Source organism: Microtus ochrogaster, chromosome 16 (assembly GCF_000317375.1).
Source record: "Microtus ochrogaster isolate Prairie Vole_2 chromosome 16, MicOch1.0, whole genome shotgun sequence".
In the NCBI taxonomy this organism is placed as follows: Eukaryota; Metazoa; Chordata; class Mammalia; order Rodentia; family Cricetidae; genus Microtus; species Microtus ochrogaster.
The window spans coordinates 7,558,072-7,574,699 of record NC_022018.1 but is presented as its reverse complement, the minus strand read 5'-3'; the positions used below and the strand labels follow the sequence as shown (position 1 = coordinate 7,574,699).

The 16,628-nt window shown below is 43.9% G+C and overlaps 1 protein-coding gene across 2 annotated transcripts in view; it reads right to left on the bottom strand.

The window, feature by feature from the left end:
- The window catches only part of Plekhh2 (pleckstrin homology, MyTH4 and FERM domain containing H2), a 110,776-nt gene that overhangs the window by 5,067 nt on the left and 89,081 nt on the right, over positions 1–16,628 (bottom strand). For both annotated transcript variants that reach the window (XR_003377581.1, XM_005354681.3), the window contains 4 exons: positions 10,778–10,919; positions 5,063–5,208; positions 4,106–4,235; positions 1,062–1,148 (listed from right to left, as the gene is read on the bottom strand). Coding sequence is in view for 1 of the 2 variants with exons in the window: in XM_005354681.3 (XP_005354738.1) it covers positions 1,062–1,148; positions 4,106–4,235; positions 5,063–5,208; positions 10,778–10,919 (505 nt within the window). In the remaining variant the exon portion in view is untranslated. The remainder of the gene's footprint in view (positions 1–1,061; positions 1,149–4,105; positions 4,236–5,062; positions 5,209–10,777; positions 10,920–16,628) is intronic.

The window sequence follows — 16,628 nt, the reverse complement described above, 5'->3', positions numbered from 1 at the left end:
CAACAACAACAGTGGAAGAAAAAAAGCCAGAGGCCATGAATTTGAAAGACTGTGTGTGTGCATGGGAGGGGTTGGAGGGAGGAAAGGAAAAGGGAAAAAAAAGATCAAAATAAAAAAAAAAACCCAGAAAACTTCTGTGCTCTCTCTCTCTCTATTGCCACAGGTAAGGGTCTCCCACAATATATTTAAAGCAGCAGTTATAACCCACCAAACTGAGACATTTATGGTTGGATGCATAGCTCAGTGGCCAGGCGTTTGTGAGGTCCCAGTACAATAACGGAAATTACCAAATAGCCTATAACTATGGTAGAAAAAGATAACTTCACATAGATAAATGAACAGAAAAGGAATACTTTGATTTTTTTAAATACATATTTTGAAATTTTGAGAAAAGATCTTGCTACGTAGCCTAGACTAGCCTTGAACTCGCAACCTTCCTGTCTCAGTGTCTTCAGTGCTGGGACTAACATGTGCCACACTGTCCAGCTCAAGTTCATTTTAATTATATGCTCTATGTTTTAGTCGATATGTAACCTTATTGTAAGCTAAACTGGTGACATTGTGGAAAACTATACAAATTATGCTATAGAAACTTCAGTGAGCCTGAAATTTAACTTAGGCAAAGTTTCTACTTTTTAATATCTTAAACATTCTTATTTTATATAGGAAAAAACCTGTGGAGGGCTGGTGATGTAGCAGGAAGGGTGCATGCTGTCAAGGCTAACCACCTGGGTTTGATCCTTCGGACCCCACATGGTGGAAGAAAAGAGCTGATTCCAGCAAGTTGTGCTCTGACCTCCACTTGAGTTTACACACACACACACACACACACACACACACACACACACACACACACACTCGACCTGTCTCACCTGTTCGAAAACACTGGATTGTAACATGATTGTACCTGTAACGTGACCGCTACAGCGTCAGGGAGAATTGTCTTCTAAGCTCAAGGGAAAATCAGAAACAGCAATTCAGAATCTCAGAACCTCCCGCTTACCATTCCCTGAGCAACGGAAATGGAAGATTTAATTATGGATACCAGGGTTTAACCTTACCATGGAGGTGTACTCTAAGATGCTCAATCCATTTTCGTGGATAGCCAGCCACACAAAAGTATTGCCAGATGACGACGGAGCTATAGGCTGTGGAGAAGTGAAAATGCGCTGAATTATAGGTGCTAATCAAAATTACAGCCATATTTTTCAGTCTAAAGGCATATAAGATCTGCCATTAAACAAATCCAACAAAAAATGTGCTAAAAAATCCTTTTAATAGATGAGGCAGTGTGGTATACTGAAGTGAGTTATGGATTTGTCCTAGACCACCTGACTTGCAGGCTCTAATCTTTATTTGGTAACGTGTGCATTTGGACAAACTTCTTATACCACCAAGTCTCAGTTTTCTTATCTTTCACACAGGAATGCTAATTTTTTTTTTCTTTTTCTGAAGCTTTGGAGCCTGTCCTGGAACTCGCTCTGCAGACAAGGCTGGTCTTGAACTTGCAGAGATCCGCCTGCCTCTGTCTCTTGAGTGCTGGGATTAAAGGCGTGTGCCCGACTAGGAATACAATTTTTTACATCTTGTTTTTGTTTCACAAATGTAATAGTTGTCAAAGGTTTTAGGGTTTCTGTGATGACCACACTCCTCAGGAAACAAAACACACTGCTGAGCTTTCTAAGGTGACTGAGGGACTGTGGTGACCTGCGCATACTTCCCTGACAGTCAAAAAGAAAAAAAGAAAAGAAAAGAAGAAGATTATATGATTGATAGGTACAAGAAGTACTGGAATTTCTCAGAAAATTTTTTGAAGGCCAAAACAATGAAATTTTTTTAAGTAAAAACAATCTCTTGCCGTGAGTGGTGGCGCACGCTTTTAATCCCAGCGCTCGGGAGGCAGAGGAAGGTGGATCTCTATGAGTTCAGAGAAACCCTGTCTCAAAAACAAACAAACAAAACAAAAAACAAAAACAAAAACCCTGAAACCAAACAACTCTTTCACAGGCATTGATTTCTAACAACCAAAATTCTAACAAAAACATACTTCTCTTAAGTCTTAGAGAAGCTGCCAAGCCTCCAGACAAGGAGGGAGGCTGAATCTTACATTGTAGACAATAAATCTCAAGTTTGAAGGTTCAGAAAATCTCAACTATAGGGTTACCGCTGTCTCTACTGAGGGTGGTTTCAAATGCCAGCGTCAGAAAGTACCAGGGCTGGGCATGTGCTTGGCGTGGAGTGCTAAAGCCTGGGTCTAATCCCCAGACCATACATCACAAGGCTCATGGTGGATTGTATTGGAGGACGGTGAGTTCCTCTTGATGAACATCCGACAAATGGATAAAAACAAGTGTGGTACCTGAGTGCAGGTATGTGAGGGAATAACAGTCAGTCCTCGAAGAGAAAGGGAAATCTGACACACGCTGCAGCCCAGGCGCGTCTTGAAGACATTACCTAAGTACAACAAATGATGGGGCGCACGTGTTCCCCAGAGTTACACGCACTCTCAGAAACAGAAGGTGGCCCTCGAGGATGCCAAGGGGGATGGTATGGGAAGGTAAGTGTTTCTCATGGAGCCAGAGTGGCGGCTAGAAGATAAAACAAGCTCTGGAGGATGGGCAGGTGTGATGTAGTGATCAACAACTTGATGCCAGAGCACCATCCAGTTAAGACTGGCATGCCGGCAATTTCATGTTGTGTATTTTTCCCATACTAAAATAATAACAATGATAATAATGGTGATGATGATGACAACAAAGGCAAGGGAAGTGGCTTCCTGTTCTACAGACAGACAAATGCCGGTCCTGGGACATCAAACAGAGTGTCATTAGCAAATAATGACACAGAAAAACATACCAAGGGCGCTGACATTGGAATTAAATTCATTGTAAAAAGGTTCACATTTCAAGTGTAATGACCAATTATTCATCTCTTTTTAGACAGGGGCTAGGTTGGTCTCTAATTAGTAGGCCCAAGACTGCCTCGGTCTCTTCAGTAGCTGGGACTATAGGAGGGTTCCACCACGCCAGGCTTACTGTTTATACAAGCAAGAATAACAAAAACCTTTAACTCTCTGCAAGTATACTGTACGGATGTATGATACTAGCGTGTATAATTTCTCTGTTATCTCAGGGTATGGCTTCTAGTTGCAGTAGTAAAAGCAATTGCTAACCTAACAGTCAGTAAGCCAGAGGAAGGAGATGCCTGGGGTTTGACTTTTCTAGTCCATGTTGTTTATTAAAAGATGAGAAAACTGAGATCAGGCAGTTTGACCAATTTGTCCAGAGTGGCTTAGCTCTTCAGCAAGTATTTATTCAGTGATAACTGCTTCTAAACCCTGACGGTGGGCACCGGAGTATGGTAGAATCACTCTCAAAGAGTGTGCAATGCATTAGTGAGGAAAACAGACTACAAGACAGGATGGACGCATCTTTGGAGCCAAAGGGAGTCCCAGGGGGTACCATTTAAGGAAAAGAAAAGGAATTAAAGGGCATGGTGTGGGGCTGGAGGAATGGCTGGAGGTGAGAACCTGTTCTCAGTATGCTAGAGGTGCTTGATTTAATGCCCAGTACTGGGAATTCAAAAACAAAATGCTCCCCAGCCAAAGACAGCATAGGCTTTTCCTTAGGGGCCAGAGTCAGCCACCTCCCAGGCAGGGGTCTCTCTGCCCAGTGTTTCTGCAGTCTGTTCTGATCTCTTCAAAGGGTACTTAACCACACAGCGCCTTGTTTACAGGCCTGTTGCAGCACAGGGCTAAGCTGAGACCCACCCTAAAGTCTGGTAGAACTCACTGGAGACTGTACTTCATGTGTCCCTGGAGCTGGGTGCAGTAAATGCTCACTAATAACTAAGCCAATGAGTGGTGGAGTTAATGAGTGAATGAGGGTTAGTTCAGCTAGCTCTTTCTTTCATCTTCCGATGACTGTGTGTCCGGGGGACCTTCCCTCCCGTTCTCCCTTCCCCCAGAATTCCTCATTGGTTTCTTTAAGTTGCGGGGAATTTCCTTATTTTTAAATAAAACCAAAATATGCCATATCAGGGGTAAATCTGGTCAGCCAGGTTCACGGAGGTTTTTATTTGTGCCCTTCTTCCCATTCTTTCTTACTTTTGCAAAAAACAACTTGGCACCAAAGAACGGCCACTTCCTGGCTACTGTCAAATAGATGCGCACGCAGTCAGCTGCACTGTGTCCCCGGAGGGCCATCCATCTGGTCGAGAGTCGCTGGTAGAGCTGCCTAAAAGAAAGAAAGAAAAAAAAACCAAATAAACAAACAAACAAACAAAAAAACAGACAAAAACAAGACACAAAGGCAGAGCCGTAAGTATGCTGTCATCCTCCTAGACAAAGTCCCCTTCAGCCCATTCCCAAAACCTTTGATCCCCCCTCACCTCTTTGGAGAATTTTCACCAAATTCTCCCATGATATTCAAGCACACAACACAACTACCAAGTAGATCTTTATTATCTACACAGCTAACAGCAAACCTAAGTGTAAGTCAGTTTGACAGGCAATTTCTCCTGAGAGTGTTTTCAGTTTTCAAAGTTCAGTGGTGTCCAAACAGTACAATTTGGAGGAATGCTGAGTTCATTTCTTCTCAGACTGAGCCCAGGGGCGGCCACTTTCACTATATAGGCAAAAGTTTCTTTATGATCATGACTAACCCAGGATTAAGATCAGATGACACGGTGGCCTAATTTACGGTCATTTTTATTTAAAAAGTTGTTTCAAAACTGGAAGTGGTTGTACATGCCTGTAATTTCATCATTTTTGAGGGAAAGGCAGGAGAATCGGGAGTTTAAGGTTATCTTCAGCTACATACCAAGTTTGAGGCTAGCCTGGGCTACACAAGACTGCCCCCCCAAAAAATCACATAAGCTTACGTCATCACTCTATACTTCAAGCATCATGCTGTAGGTGACAAACAGATTCTAAAGTTTTAAAAGACATCTTAAAATATGTAAAAAAAAAAACAAAACAAAACTCTTGAGGGGACATTGGAATTAAGCATTCTAAAAGATTCAAACAGAAAATTGTACTAAAGAGCTGAAAATAGCGTCTTACCGCAACTGTTCTTCAGAGCAGCCATCCCTGTACCTTTTAGGGTAAAATTTTTCTATGACTTGTTTGAGGTTTTGGTTTGCTTTGCACTGGTTAGTCACATGCCCGGCTGGAGTTGAGAAAGGTCTCTCAAAATCCCCAATCTCCACCTGGTGGGAGAGCCCCCAAAAGAGAAGACACAGGACAGTGAGAGCAGCCTCCAGAAAGACAATCTCTACCGCTCTTTCGCATTCTCTGTGCGCAGCTAACACAAGTCGGCCTGTCACGATTGCGTGGCTGGAAAATTTAGGATCATACGTCTGAGCTATTGTTTTTAAACAAAAATTTCACTTGAAACCTAATTTAGGAGAAATTTTGTGACAAACATGTCGGTGCCATTACTCCTACTCGGAACTCCTACTCGGAACTCCTGTCCTAAGTTTCTTTTTGTGGTACCGTGCTTGAAGATTCTGATGATGGCAAGTTAAGAGAGAAAGGTTCACTTTAGCGCACAGCTGGTTCCACTTCACAGTCCAGGGCAGTGAGAAAGCCACTGTGGTCTCGCGAAATCCGCGAGCAGTTCCAGAGAGCAAAGGACGCATGCGTGCATTCTTCCGCCCGCGTGGGATATGACCAGTAACGTGAACTGAGGGAAGCCGAGGGAAACCACCTCCCCTTAAGGGGCTCTGAAATACTTTGGAGTGTCCGATCACAGCAACAGAGAAGAAACTAAAACACCCTCTTAGTAAATATTTGCTGAAAGAGAACAGCCTTATTACCGAGTTAACACAGGATAGTCTTTCATTGTAAAGTCCATTCTAACCGCTGGTAAATGAGGTGAAATGAGAGTCGAAGATAAAAGGTGCGAAGCCGACCAAGCAATCTGGCGATTTAAATCTGGACTCTTTAAGGGTCTCTATTGCATATCGTGGTAGTGAGGACCCCACAGCCTCATTACTTTCCCCTAGAATTTCTCTGTGAATGTTTGTGTTCTCACCAACTCTTCCTATTTATTAGCTGATTACTCTCTGGAATACAGCCTTTCAGTCCCTGCTCTCCTCTGCAGCGCGAATTCTAATTGGTCTTAATAATAAAAACCTGGAGTCAGATACTGGGGGTGAAAACTGAAAGATCAGAGAAGCAGAGCGGCCAGTCACTAGTTCTTACAACTATGAAATTCTCAGACCAAATGGGGTATCCTGTCTGGGGTATCCTGTCTTTACAATTCCTCTGACGGAATGCTGAGCTCCGGTCTCTCTCCCCTCCCCCCCTTATATTCTTCTCTCTGCCCAGTCAGATCTCTTCCTGTCTCCACCTCTCTAGTGCTGGGTTAAAGGTGTGAGCCATCACCGCCTGGCTCTGTTTCCCTTGTAGACTCAATCAATTTTGTAGCCAGGCAGGAAGTAGAGGCAGGGCAACAAGAATTCTGGGAAGAGGGAAGTTTCAGTCTGCAGTCGTCAGAAGCAAGATGTGACTGCCTCGCCAAAAACGGTACCAAGTCACGTGGCTAACACAGACAAGATTATGGGCTAACATAAGTTATAAGAGTTAATAAGAAGCCTGAAATATTAGGCTAATGAGTTTATGATTAATGTAGACCTCTGTGTGTTTCTATGGGACTGGATGACTGAAGGACTGTGTGGGCCAGAAACCTCTGTCAACACACAACCATCTGTAACAGCAGGCCTCTCTGACATCCTTTTCTTGCCTCCTAGGACACGATATGCATACGGCACTATACACAGATAGAACATTCAGGAAAAACCTCATACACATAAAATCTCAAAAATTTTATTTTTCTTAATTTTATTTTAATAAAATTTAATACAAATTTAATTTTTCTCAGAGAAGGTTTTCTTTTTCTTTTTAAAGACAAAATTAAATTCTTAGTTGGGGGTCATCCTTGTGGATTCCTGGGAATTTCCCTAGTGCCAAGTTTCTAGCTAACCCCATAATGGTTTCCTCTATCAAGATAAAAATCTAAGCAGTAGTGGAGAGGGTGCCTTAACTGCCCTTCCCCTGTAAGCAGATTGATGACTACCTTAATTGTCATCATAGAACCTTCATCCAGTAACTGATGGCAGCAGATGCAGACATCCACAGCTAAGCACTGGGCACAGCTCCTGGAGTCCAGTTACAGAAAGGAAGAAGTGGTATTATGAGCAAAGGAATCAAAACCACGATGGGGAAGCCCACAGAAACAGCTGACTCAAGCTAGTGGGAGCTCACTGACTCCAGACAGCTGAGGAACCAGCACAGGACTAAACTAGGCCCTCTGAATGTGGGCGAAAATTGTGTGGCTGGGTCAGAATGTGGGGACACTATATGTGGACCCAGTATTCATCCCTAGTGCATGAACTGGCTTTTGGAGCCCATTCCCTATGGGGAGATACCTTGCTCAGCCTAGATACAGTGGGGAGGACCTAGGTCCTGCCTCAAGTGACAGACTTTGTTGATTCCCAATGGAAGGCCTCACCCTCTCTGAGGAGTTGGTGGGCAGTGGGGTGGGGGAAGGTGGGGGGAGCAGGTGGAGGGCAGGGAGAGGGAACTGGGATTGGTATATAAAGTAAAAAAAAAAAAAAACCAAAAAAACAATTGTTTTTTAAAAAGACAAAATAAAAAGCTAAAGAAGATAAATATTAGTAAAGACAAGAGTGATTTCCATAGGGAATTTATGCTTCTGGAAAGATGACCCCTAGAATAGCAAGCAGCCTGGAATCTCTCTGGTTATCTAGAAAGCAAGGCTCTCCTCCTTTCCTTCCATCTTTACCATGTGTAGAAAAAGAACACTGAGTGCAGCACCCACGCTTTCACGGTCAGATGATCTTAAAATACCCTAAAAGTGAACTCGGGTACTAAGTGTCCATTTTTCCTACAACATTAGGGAAAACTGCTTATGGGAAAGAGCTAAGCAGGAGGGACAAGAACAGTGGTGGTCCTTGGGGAGGCCCCAGTCAACGATGCAAAGCAGAGCCACAAGTATTCATGAGCCACCAAGGTCAGGGACTGCAAGGCACAGGTATAAAACATCACAGGAACTCCCCAGATGGCCATCTGAGCTATCAGGAAAGACTTAAAGGAGGGACGCTAAAGGGCAAGAGGAAATTAGCAAGTGACTGAACAGAGACAGAGCCATTCCCGATACCTGGACACATCACTAAGATTAGTAGATTCTAGAAAGGAAGCAGGTACCTTACACAAGTGAGGGATTTTGCAGAGACCCAAGCTCCAGGAAAGCAGAGTTAAGGATATTGAAGTTACTGAGGCAGGGGCAGATCATGAATGACCCTGAATATGAATAAAGGGATGCCATTTGGTTTTTTGCTGTCTCCCTCAATGCTGTGGGACAATGATCTTGTACCCTGTCACTTGTATTGTTTTAATAAAATGCTGGTTGGTCAGTAGCCAGGCAGGAAGTATAGGTGAGGCGACAAGAACAGGAGAATTCTGGGAAGAGGGAAGGCTCAGTCTGCAGTGGTCAACTAGACGCAGAGGAAACAAGATGAGAATGCCTCTCTGATAAAAGGTACCAAGCCATGTGTCTGACACAGACAAGGTTGATGTAGGATGTAAGAGTTAATAAGAAGCCTGAGCTAATAGGCCAATCAGTTTATAATTAATGTAAGCCCCTGTGTGTTTCTTTGGGACTGAACGGCTGTAGGACTGAGCAGGACAAAAACCTCAGGCAACACCTCACTGGTACTAATGCTGTGTAAACAACTCTCCATGGGCAAGTGACACTGTGCCATCTTCCAGTCTCAGATCTAAGGAAAATGGCAAATTCTTCTCCATGTCTCTTTTGGAATACGACTTTTGCCACTCAACCAACATCCCGGTTGGAGGCTCAAATAGTTCCACAAAGGAAATACATTAGCTATACAGTGAATGGTACCTGTAGGAGTTTCAACTGAGAGCCACCATTGCAGGCAGACATGCAAGTGAGTGAGCCCCCAATGATTTCAGCCCTCACCCATGGCCTCACAGCTATTCCTCAGGCTAAGCTCACTGAAGCCACAGGAAACAGAGACTAAATTCCTTCTGCAGATCTGCTCAAATTACTTTTGGAGTTTTAAATTGTTTATACTGTGTGCTTTTCTGTTTTGTTCACTTTTTGCGACAGGGTCTCAGTAGGTGGTACAGGTTGTCCTGGAACTTGCTATGTAACTTAGGTTTTCCTTTGCCTCTCAACTGCTAGGATAATGAATTATAGGCATTCATCAGCACACTCAACTTCAAATCATTTGCCAGGCAGCAATGGATAACTAGACAAAACCCTCTGGCAGCTGTGTGAAGGATAACTTTGTGGGGAGACCACATCAGAGACAGGCATATGGTCAGAAGGTGGCTGGGGAGCAGCGGATTGAGGCAGGTGTGAATCAGGAATGAAAGTCAACACAGAGTGTGGCAAGCAGAGGACCAAGTATGAGCTCAAAGTGAAAAGACGAGGCAACCAGTGGGAAAGGGGGAGAGAATGAAAAAGGCCGTGGGGATGGCTAGAGAAGAACCCATGGTGGAGGACTAGCTGGAGCAGAAGCTCGGGTGGAGGACCAAGACGATGGTGTCATGATGAAGATGCACAATGTGGAGAAAGGGGAGGATGACAGTGCAGCTTTCAGTGGGCTGGATTTACGGAGCCCATTAAACAGGCATGCACTGGACTGAAGAGACTTGGGAATCACAGTGTGCTGGATGGGATGAAGAACGGATGGGATGCCCTGGGATGATGTGTCGGGTGAGAAGCCATAGACCCAAGGGAAGCTGTTATCTGCCTCCTTAGTTATCCTGTGCAGACTCAGTTTTACATCTTAAAATCGCCTTCTCCCTTGAGTATGATGACCTTAAATGACCTAAGCACACGGGTGCCTGGCTGGGCCTACTTTCCCAGTCTCAGTCATAGGTAGAAGAGGGTGTGGTTAAGGTCTAACCAGGAGCTTAAATGAAAAAGTCTATGTAGGTTATGAGTTTTTCTCAAAGTCAGGATAGGCATGTCCTTCTCAGTCCCTCCCTTCCCCCACCCCTGACTCCTGGAACATGCTGGGACTCTAACAGAACTCCAGGACCATAAGGATGACACCCATGGGTGGCAGAATGGGTAGAAGGACCAAGTCCTGATGGCTCACTCTGTAGAGGTAGCAGGATGCCACAGTCACCTTGTGGAAATTAAACTTTTTTTTCCCCCTTTTGGGATAGACTCTTGCTAATGTAGCCCAGGCTGGCCTTCAACACATGGACTTCCTGCCTCAGTTTCCCAAATGCTGAGATACAGGTAGATAGATATTTACCACACTCAGAATAAAACATACTTCTTTTGGTTGAGTCACTGTAATTTGTGTGTATATGTTAAAGAAATCCAAACTTATTTCCAGTTGGAATGGTAGGTAAATAAGAGAAAGTGTTCTAGCTTTGCCCAAAAGGCGTTCCTAAGAGGTTGCCAGTTGCACATACCGTCTTCAGGACCATCTCTCTACTCTCAATCCCTTCCTTGAATGCCCCAAGCAACACTCTTGAAAGAACTAAGAAACGCATTTCCCCTTACAGAATGTAGTGTCTCATCCGAGGCTACAGCAATTGTCGGGGGTCAGGAAATAATGTAATAATAATGCCAGCAGTTTCAAGTGTCTTCTTAATCATAATAAAGCGAGTGTAAAAATGTGCTGAAGCTCCTGCCTTGCTGCATTTAACTGAAGAAATTCGCATCTTCCTATTTTCCTATGCTATTCCATACAACACAGAAGTTACCTGAGCTAAAAGCGCTGCCATTTCTAATGCCAGGTCCTTGTTCAGAGGGAAAAGGCCATTTATTATCTGATCATTTGTCTGGTAGAGCAACAGCAGCTTCTCTTTGTCAGTCTCTCCACGAGCTTGCATTGAGAAGTACAATCTGGAAAAAGAGAGAGAAATGTCTCATGATACTCTTATTTTATTTTATTTTTTTTTGTTTTTTTTTCGAGACAGAGTTTCTCTGTGGTTTTTGGAGCCTGTCCTGGAACTAGCTCTGTAGACCAGGCTGGTCTCGAACTTACAGAGATCTGCCTGCCTCTGCCTCCCGAGTGCTGGGATTAAAGGCGTGCGCCATCACCGCCCGGCTTTACTCTTATTTTTTTAAATTAAAAATCCTACATTTATTGTGCACATGTGGGGGTGTTGATGCATACGTGCCACTGTATGTGTGTGGATCAGAGGACAATGTGTGGGTGTCATCTCCTATCATATTAGTTCTGGGGATCAAGCTCAGGTCATCTGGCTTTGTGGCAAGTCCCCTTACCCACAAAGCCATTTCACTGTCCCCCCCCCCTTTCTTCCATGATAGAGACAGGCCCAGCACAAGCCAGTGAGCTAGACCACCCTTCCCCAATGCTCTCACAAAGGAAGACAGTGAGGATGAATCAGAGGACTGCTTTTAACAGCCGGCTACATGATACAAACAGACCACTGCCATCTGGAAAACATAGGGCAAATTGCTTTGAAGTGGAAGAACTCTTAACTATTTAAATTAATTCTAAAAACAAACGGAAGTACTAAGTCACTGTGGTGGTTTGAATAAAATTAGCCCCCACAGGCTCATGTATCTGAATGCTGAGTCACCGGAGAGTGGCACTATTTGAAAGGATTAGAAGGATTAGGGGTTGTGGCCTTGTTGGAGGAAGTGTATCACTGAGGTTGCAAAAGTCTATGCCAGGCCTAGGTGCTCTCTCTCTCTTTGCTGTTTTTAGATAAAGATATAGCTCTCAACTACTTCTCCAGTACAACACCTGGCTGTAGCCATGCTCCCCACCACAATGATAATGGATTAAGTCTCTAAACCATAAGTAAGCCTCTAATTAAATGCTTAAAATAAAAAAAAAAGAGTTGCTTTGGTCATGTGTCTCTTCACAGCAATGGAACAGTGAAGACAGTCACTAAAAGTGACTAAGAAGGTCCTTAAAAGAACTAGGAGGGGCTAAGACTCTGAGTGACATTAAATTTACTCCCTGGGTGACCCAGACACAGAGGACACAAGATGTGACTGCCTCACCAAAAAAGGTACCAAGCCACGTGGCTAACTCAGACAAGAATTATGGGCTAATGTAAGTTATAAGAATTAGTTAATAAGAAGCCTGAGCTAATGGGCCAATCAGTTTATAACTAAAAAAAAAATTTACCCCCTGTAAGGAATACAGGCTACAGCAACTCTTCATTCAATGAACTGAATAAACCCAATTTTTAACACACAATCTTTTTCAACATCTTGGCATGCTAAATAGGAAACTAGGGTTTCAATTAAAAAATCAACTCCAATTAGCATCAAATGTCAGAGGTGGCTTTTCACTAGGCATCAAAAAGAAAATATTGGTACATTCAAGTCTGTTTTGATTTTTTTTTTTGGTCATATGTAGATGAGCATCTTTAGGAAGATCAGAAAGAAAAATACTCTCTTATTCCTCGTGGAAACAGGACATGGGCTTCCTGTTATTTTTGAGATGGGGTTCTCTATGTTGCCGAAGCTGGTCTTTGGGTGGCTTCAAGTGACAGCCACACCTCACCCTCCCGAGTACCTAGGACAAGTATGCTCTGCCATGCCGGGCTAATGACATGGCTTTTGTTTGCCCAGGCTGGTGATCACAGTGCTGTGGGGCACAGTGTTATGGATGTGCAAAGTGCTAAGACAATGGGGTAGGTAAGTAACAATCCTGAATGTTGCCATGACAACACAGTGGGGTGTGTGTGTGTGTGAGAGAGAGAGAGAGAGAGAGAGAGAGAGAGAGAGAGAGAGAGAGAGAGAGGGAGGGGTGTGGACATATCCCTTAGTTATAGCACCTCTCTCTGAACATCAGGGAAGGAGAGGCCAGAGAGCTGTGATCTGGAGAAACATGGTGGGTGTTCTCCATGAAGCTTGTCCTACCCACAGTTCTGATTATCTTCCTGCCTAGCTTGGCTGACAATCAGAGATGTTTCCAGAAGTCAACCACAGTCCCATGTCAATCTATGATTATACAGAGACAAAAAATGCAGAATCATTAAGCAGACCAGAAGACGTAGCTGGACAATAGACATAGACAATACATGCAAAGTCTCATCAGGAAAGCGGTCTGACAGGAAGAGAGAGAGGCTGAAGATGAAGGTTTTTACAAAGGAAGGACCCATGTCCTTACTTGAAGTAAGGAACCACATGGCTCATTTCGGAGACCCACCAGGAGAAGTGTTATCACTGGGACTTCATACTGTGGGAATGAGATATCTATAGAGAGAGGGGACCAGTGTGGTTTCCAGCATGCCTACAAGGTTCAGCCTGGGAAAGAAGGGTGAAATGCTTAAACAAAGCAGGGAATACAATCCCACACATGCACAGTCCTGGAATCCAGCATGTGGGAGGGCAGGCTCGGACTCCTAGGAGCTAGACAAAGCTCCAGAGAACAAGAAAAGCATGGCAAAGATGAACAAGAAAAGAGTCTCCAAGTCAAAGCAGGAAGCCCAGCCAGGTGTGGGGCTGCACACCCCTAATCCTTGCACTAGGCACTAGAAGGTGAGTTCAAGGCCAGTCTGGGCAGGCTGTGAGATCCTGTTGGTAGACCTGTGATGTGAGTTCAAGGCCACACTCTGAGATCCTACTGGTAGGATCCTATGCAAGGAGCTCCTATCTTTAAGAAACAAGTCTTGATTGTAGCATCTTCAAACTGTGAGGATTGCTAGAAGAAATAGGACAAGCTGCATGACCTCTACAGCCCTTTTCAGTAGAGGAGTCAATGAATGCAGGGGTAGAGTAGCTGCCTAACTGTGGAGATAGAAATGTTAAACTACATTCCAGAAAACAGCAACTGCAAAGTGTTACCAAAACCATCTTGAATTTCAAGGAGGGGTTGGAAGACTGTTCCCTGTGGGAAGGACCTTGCCAGTTTGCTTTGTTAAAAACCACACCTTGACGTTAGCAATCTCAAGCACGCAGCAAGAAATCAAATAAAATGAGAGCCTTCCTAACAAGTTAGACTTCAAATACTGCTGCCCAAGTGACGGTGTCTGAGAGCGTGCTCAAAGCCTGGTAATTAGACCTTTGATCCCTGAGTCAAAATAATTAAAATTCCATAACTCACTAAATATAAACTTAAGATTCCATGATGAAGGAAAATCAGTATTTTAGGCCTTACAAAGCAAGTTGGCAGAGGAAGAATCAAATCTCTGGCGGCATGACAGGTCACAGCTAGCTCCCCTCCCGATTATGTTACTGGGAATTGGGCTCATTGTCTAAGCTATTTATAAACATATGCAAAGTACGGCCATATTTAGAAGCAGTGTCCTTTCTCATAGCCATGGCTCTCCAGGCTTTTCGGACTCTGTAAACACTAACCCTCTTGTTTGAGTTGTTTTTTGTTGCTTAAACAAGGTAGTTAAATCATGCTAGCCCCTCTCTTGGTCTTTTCTAGTGATTAAGGCCTTAAAGGCATTACTCTTTTTTTTTTAAAACTTATTTAGCTTGCATGCCTGCACACACACTAGAAGAGGGCACCAGATCTCATTATAGATGGTTATGAGCTACCATGTGGCTGCTGGGAACTGAACTCAGGACCTCTGGAAGAGCAGCCACTGCTCTTAACCTCTGAGCCATCTCTCCAGCCCAAAGGCATTACTCTTATCTGTAGGTCTTTCAAACCACCTATGTCCATTTGACCCAAATTTAATTTTGGTTCCAACCAGAATTGGTATGTGCTAATCAACTATGAGGTACTAAGAAGGTATTAAGAATTGTCTTAGACATGCTAGTCTGTCCATTTTGTTCCAACGAAATCAAACTGAATTTTGACGTAACCATAAAGAGATCAACAGATGGTGACAGCAAAATCAGAACCTTCAGATGGATACTTCTTGGACTTAGGGGCATAATGAATTAGTCAGAGTACTGCTAAAACACAGACTTCGGGGGGCTTTAGCAGTCACCTACCTTGCTGCTCTTGCCAGAGATGAAGGATATCATCAGCAGAACTATTGTGATATGACTTAATGTACCCTAAATCTCAGTTCACCACAGGAAATTCACAGGGGTACCCTTCCTACTTCCGGCCCATGCTGCGCAGGGGGCACTGGAGAGATTATGTCTAGGGACCCAGTCAAGGGTGGAATCATCTTACACCCTCAAAGTACAGTCAACAGCTACTTGTAAAATGGAGTCTCCTAGGACCAGGGCCAGACTAGAAAACCACTGTCTTACACAACATTGTGACGGCTAATCTTGGTTGTCATTACACAGGGAAGAGAAAACCTCAATGGAGGGGCTGCCTCCATCACGTTGGTCTGTGAGCATGGCTTTGGGTCATTTTCCTGGACTGCTAACCCGTGTAGGAGGGTCCACCGTGAAAAGTGTCAGCTCTGGGCAGCTGGGCCTGGGCCCTGTAAGAGGTGACTGACCAAGAGCCTGGGAGGGGGCAGGTAATCAGCTTCAAGTCCATGCACTGAGTTCCTGCCACGGCTTCCTTTGACAACGAACTATAACCCATAGGACAAAAATAAACCCCTTCTTCCCCAAGTTGCTTTCAATTGTGGTATTTATCAGAGAGCAAACTAGACCACCAGTACTTCACGGTTACTTTGTTGTTTACAGGATGAGCAAATCCTCACGTGCACAAGCTCCTGAATTAAGAGGCTCAGACAGATGAGAGCTAGCATCGGTTCATATAAAAGGGGTTTGTTCGAGCAGAAGGCGGCCAGTCCCGGTGGCTGAGCGTGTACAGTGCAGCCTGAAATATGGTTCACCACCATAAATTATCAACCATTTTCTCATGGAGGAAGATGGATGCCCTCCCGTTATTTTTCATTCCTCCAAAAATATGGAAAGATCCTGAGCCACCCTGGAATATTCTGTCCACTTACATGGGTATTTCTGTAGGGTCAATTATTAGAAAAAGAATATTGAATTAGATGAAAGGCTATTACGGTCTTCTTATATTATACAGTGCCTTCACTTTGTACATTCCAATGCTAAGTCTCTGAAGCTCTTCCAAAGGCAATTCTGAAAGAATTCAACATTATGCCAGTAATTCCACCAGGTTCTTGGCCTGATATTTTATAGATTAATTTATGAGCTATGAGACTAAAAAAAAAAACTAGAAAAACATCTTTTTTGGAGGAACATTTAATGTGAAGTTAGTTCAATGCCATCTTCTGCTAAAAATGGTTAAGAAAAAGTGAACAAGAAAGAAAACTGGGTTTCTGACCACACGCCCCAGTGTGTTATAGTTTTATCTATTCACAAGGCTGGTACCACAGCACCACTGGCCATTCCTGTCACAGACTGCGAGCCTCCCTCCGTGGGTGCTAACCATACTTTCAGAGAGAGTTTTCAAAGGACCCACTCTCCGCGCCTTTCTGAACTTAGCCTTAGCATCAATGCCACCCCTACAAAGCCCCTAGGTGTCTCTAGCCCAGGTCAGGCTCATGGTACATGTGTTCATAGGGCTATGCTAGCTTACAGTACAACGACATATTTATTAGAGTGGATGCAGGCCTAGGCACTGCCATCTTTCCTAACATGGAAATTCCAAAAGATTGAGACCGGCTCTTTGTTCCTGTTACCTTTTAACCCTGAGCATCTAAGTAAACAGCTCACAGCTGAACGGGTGGA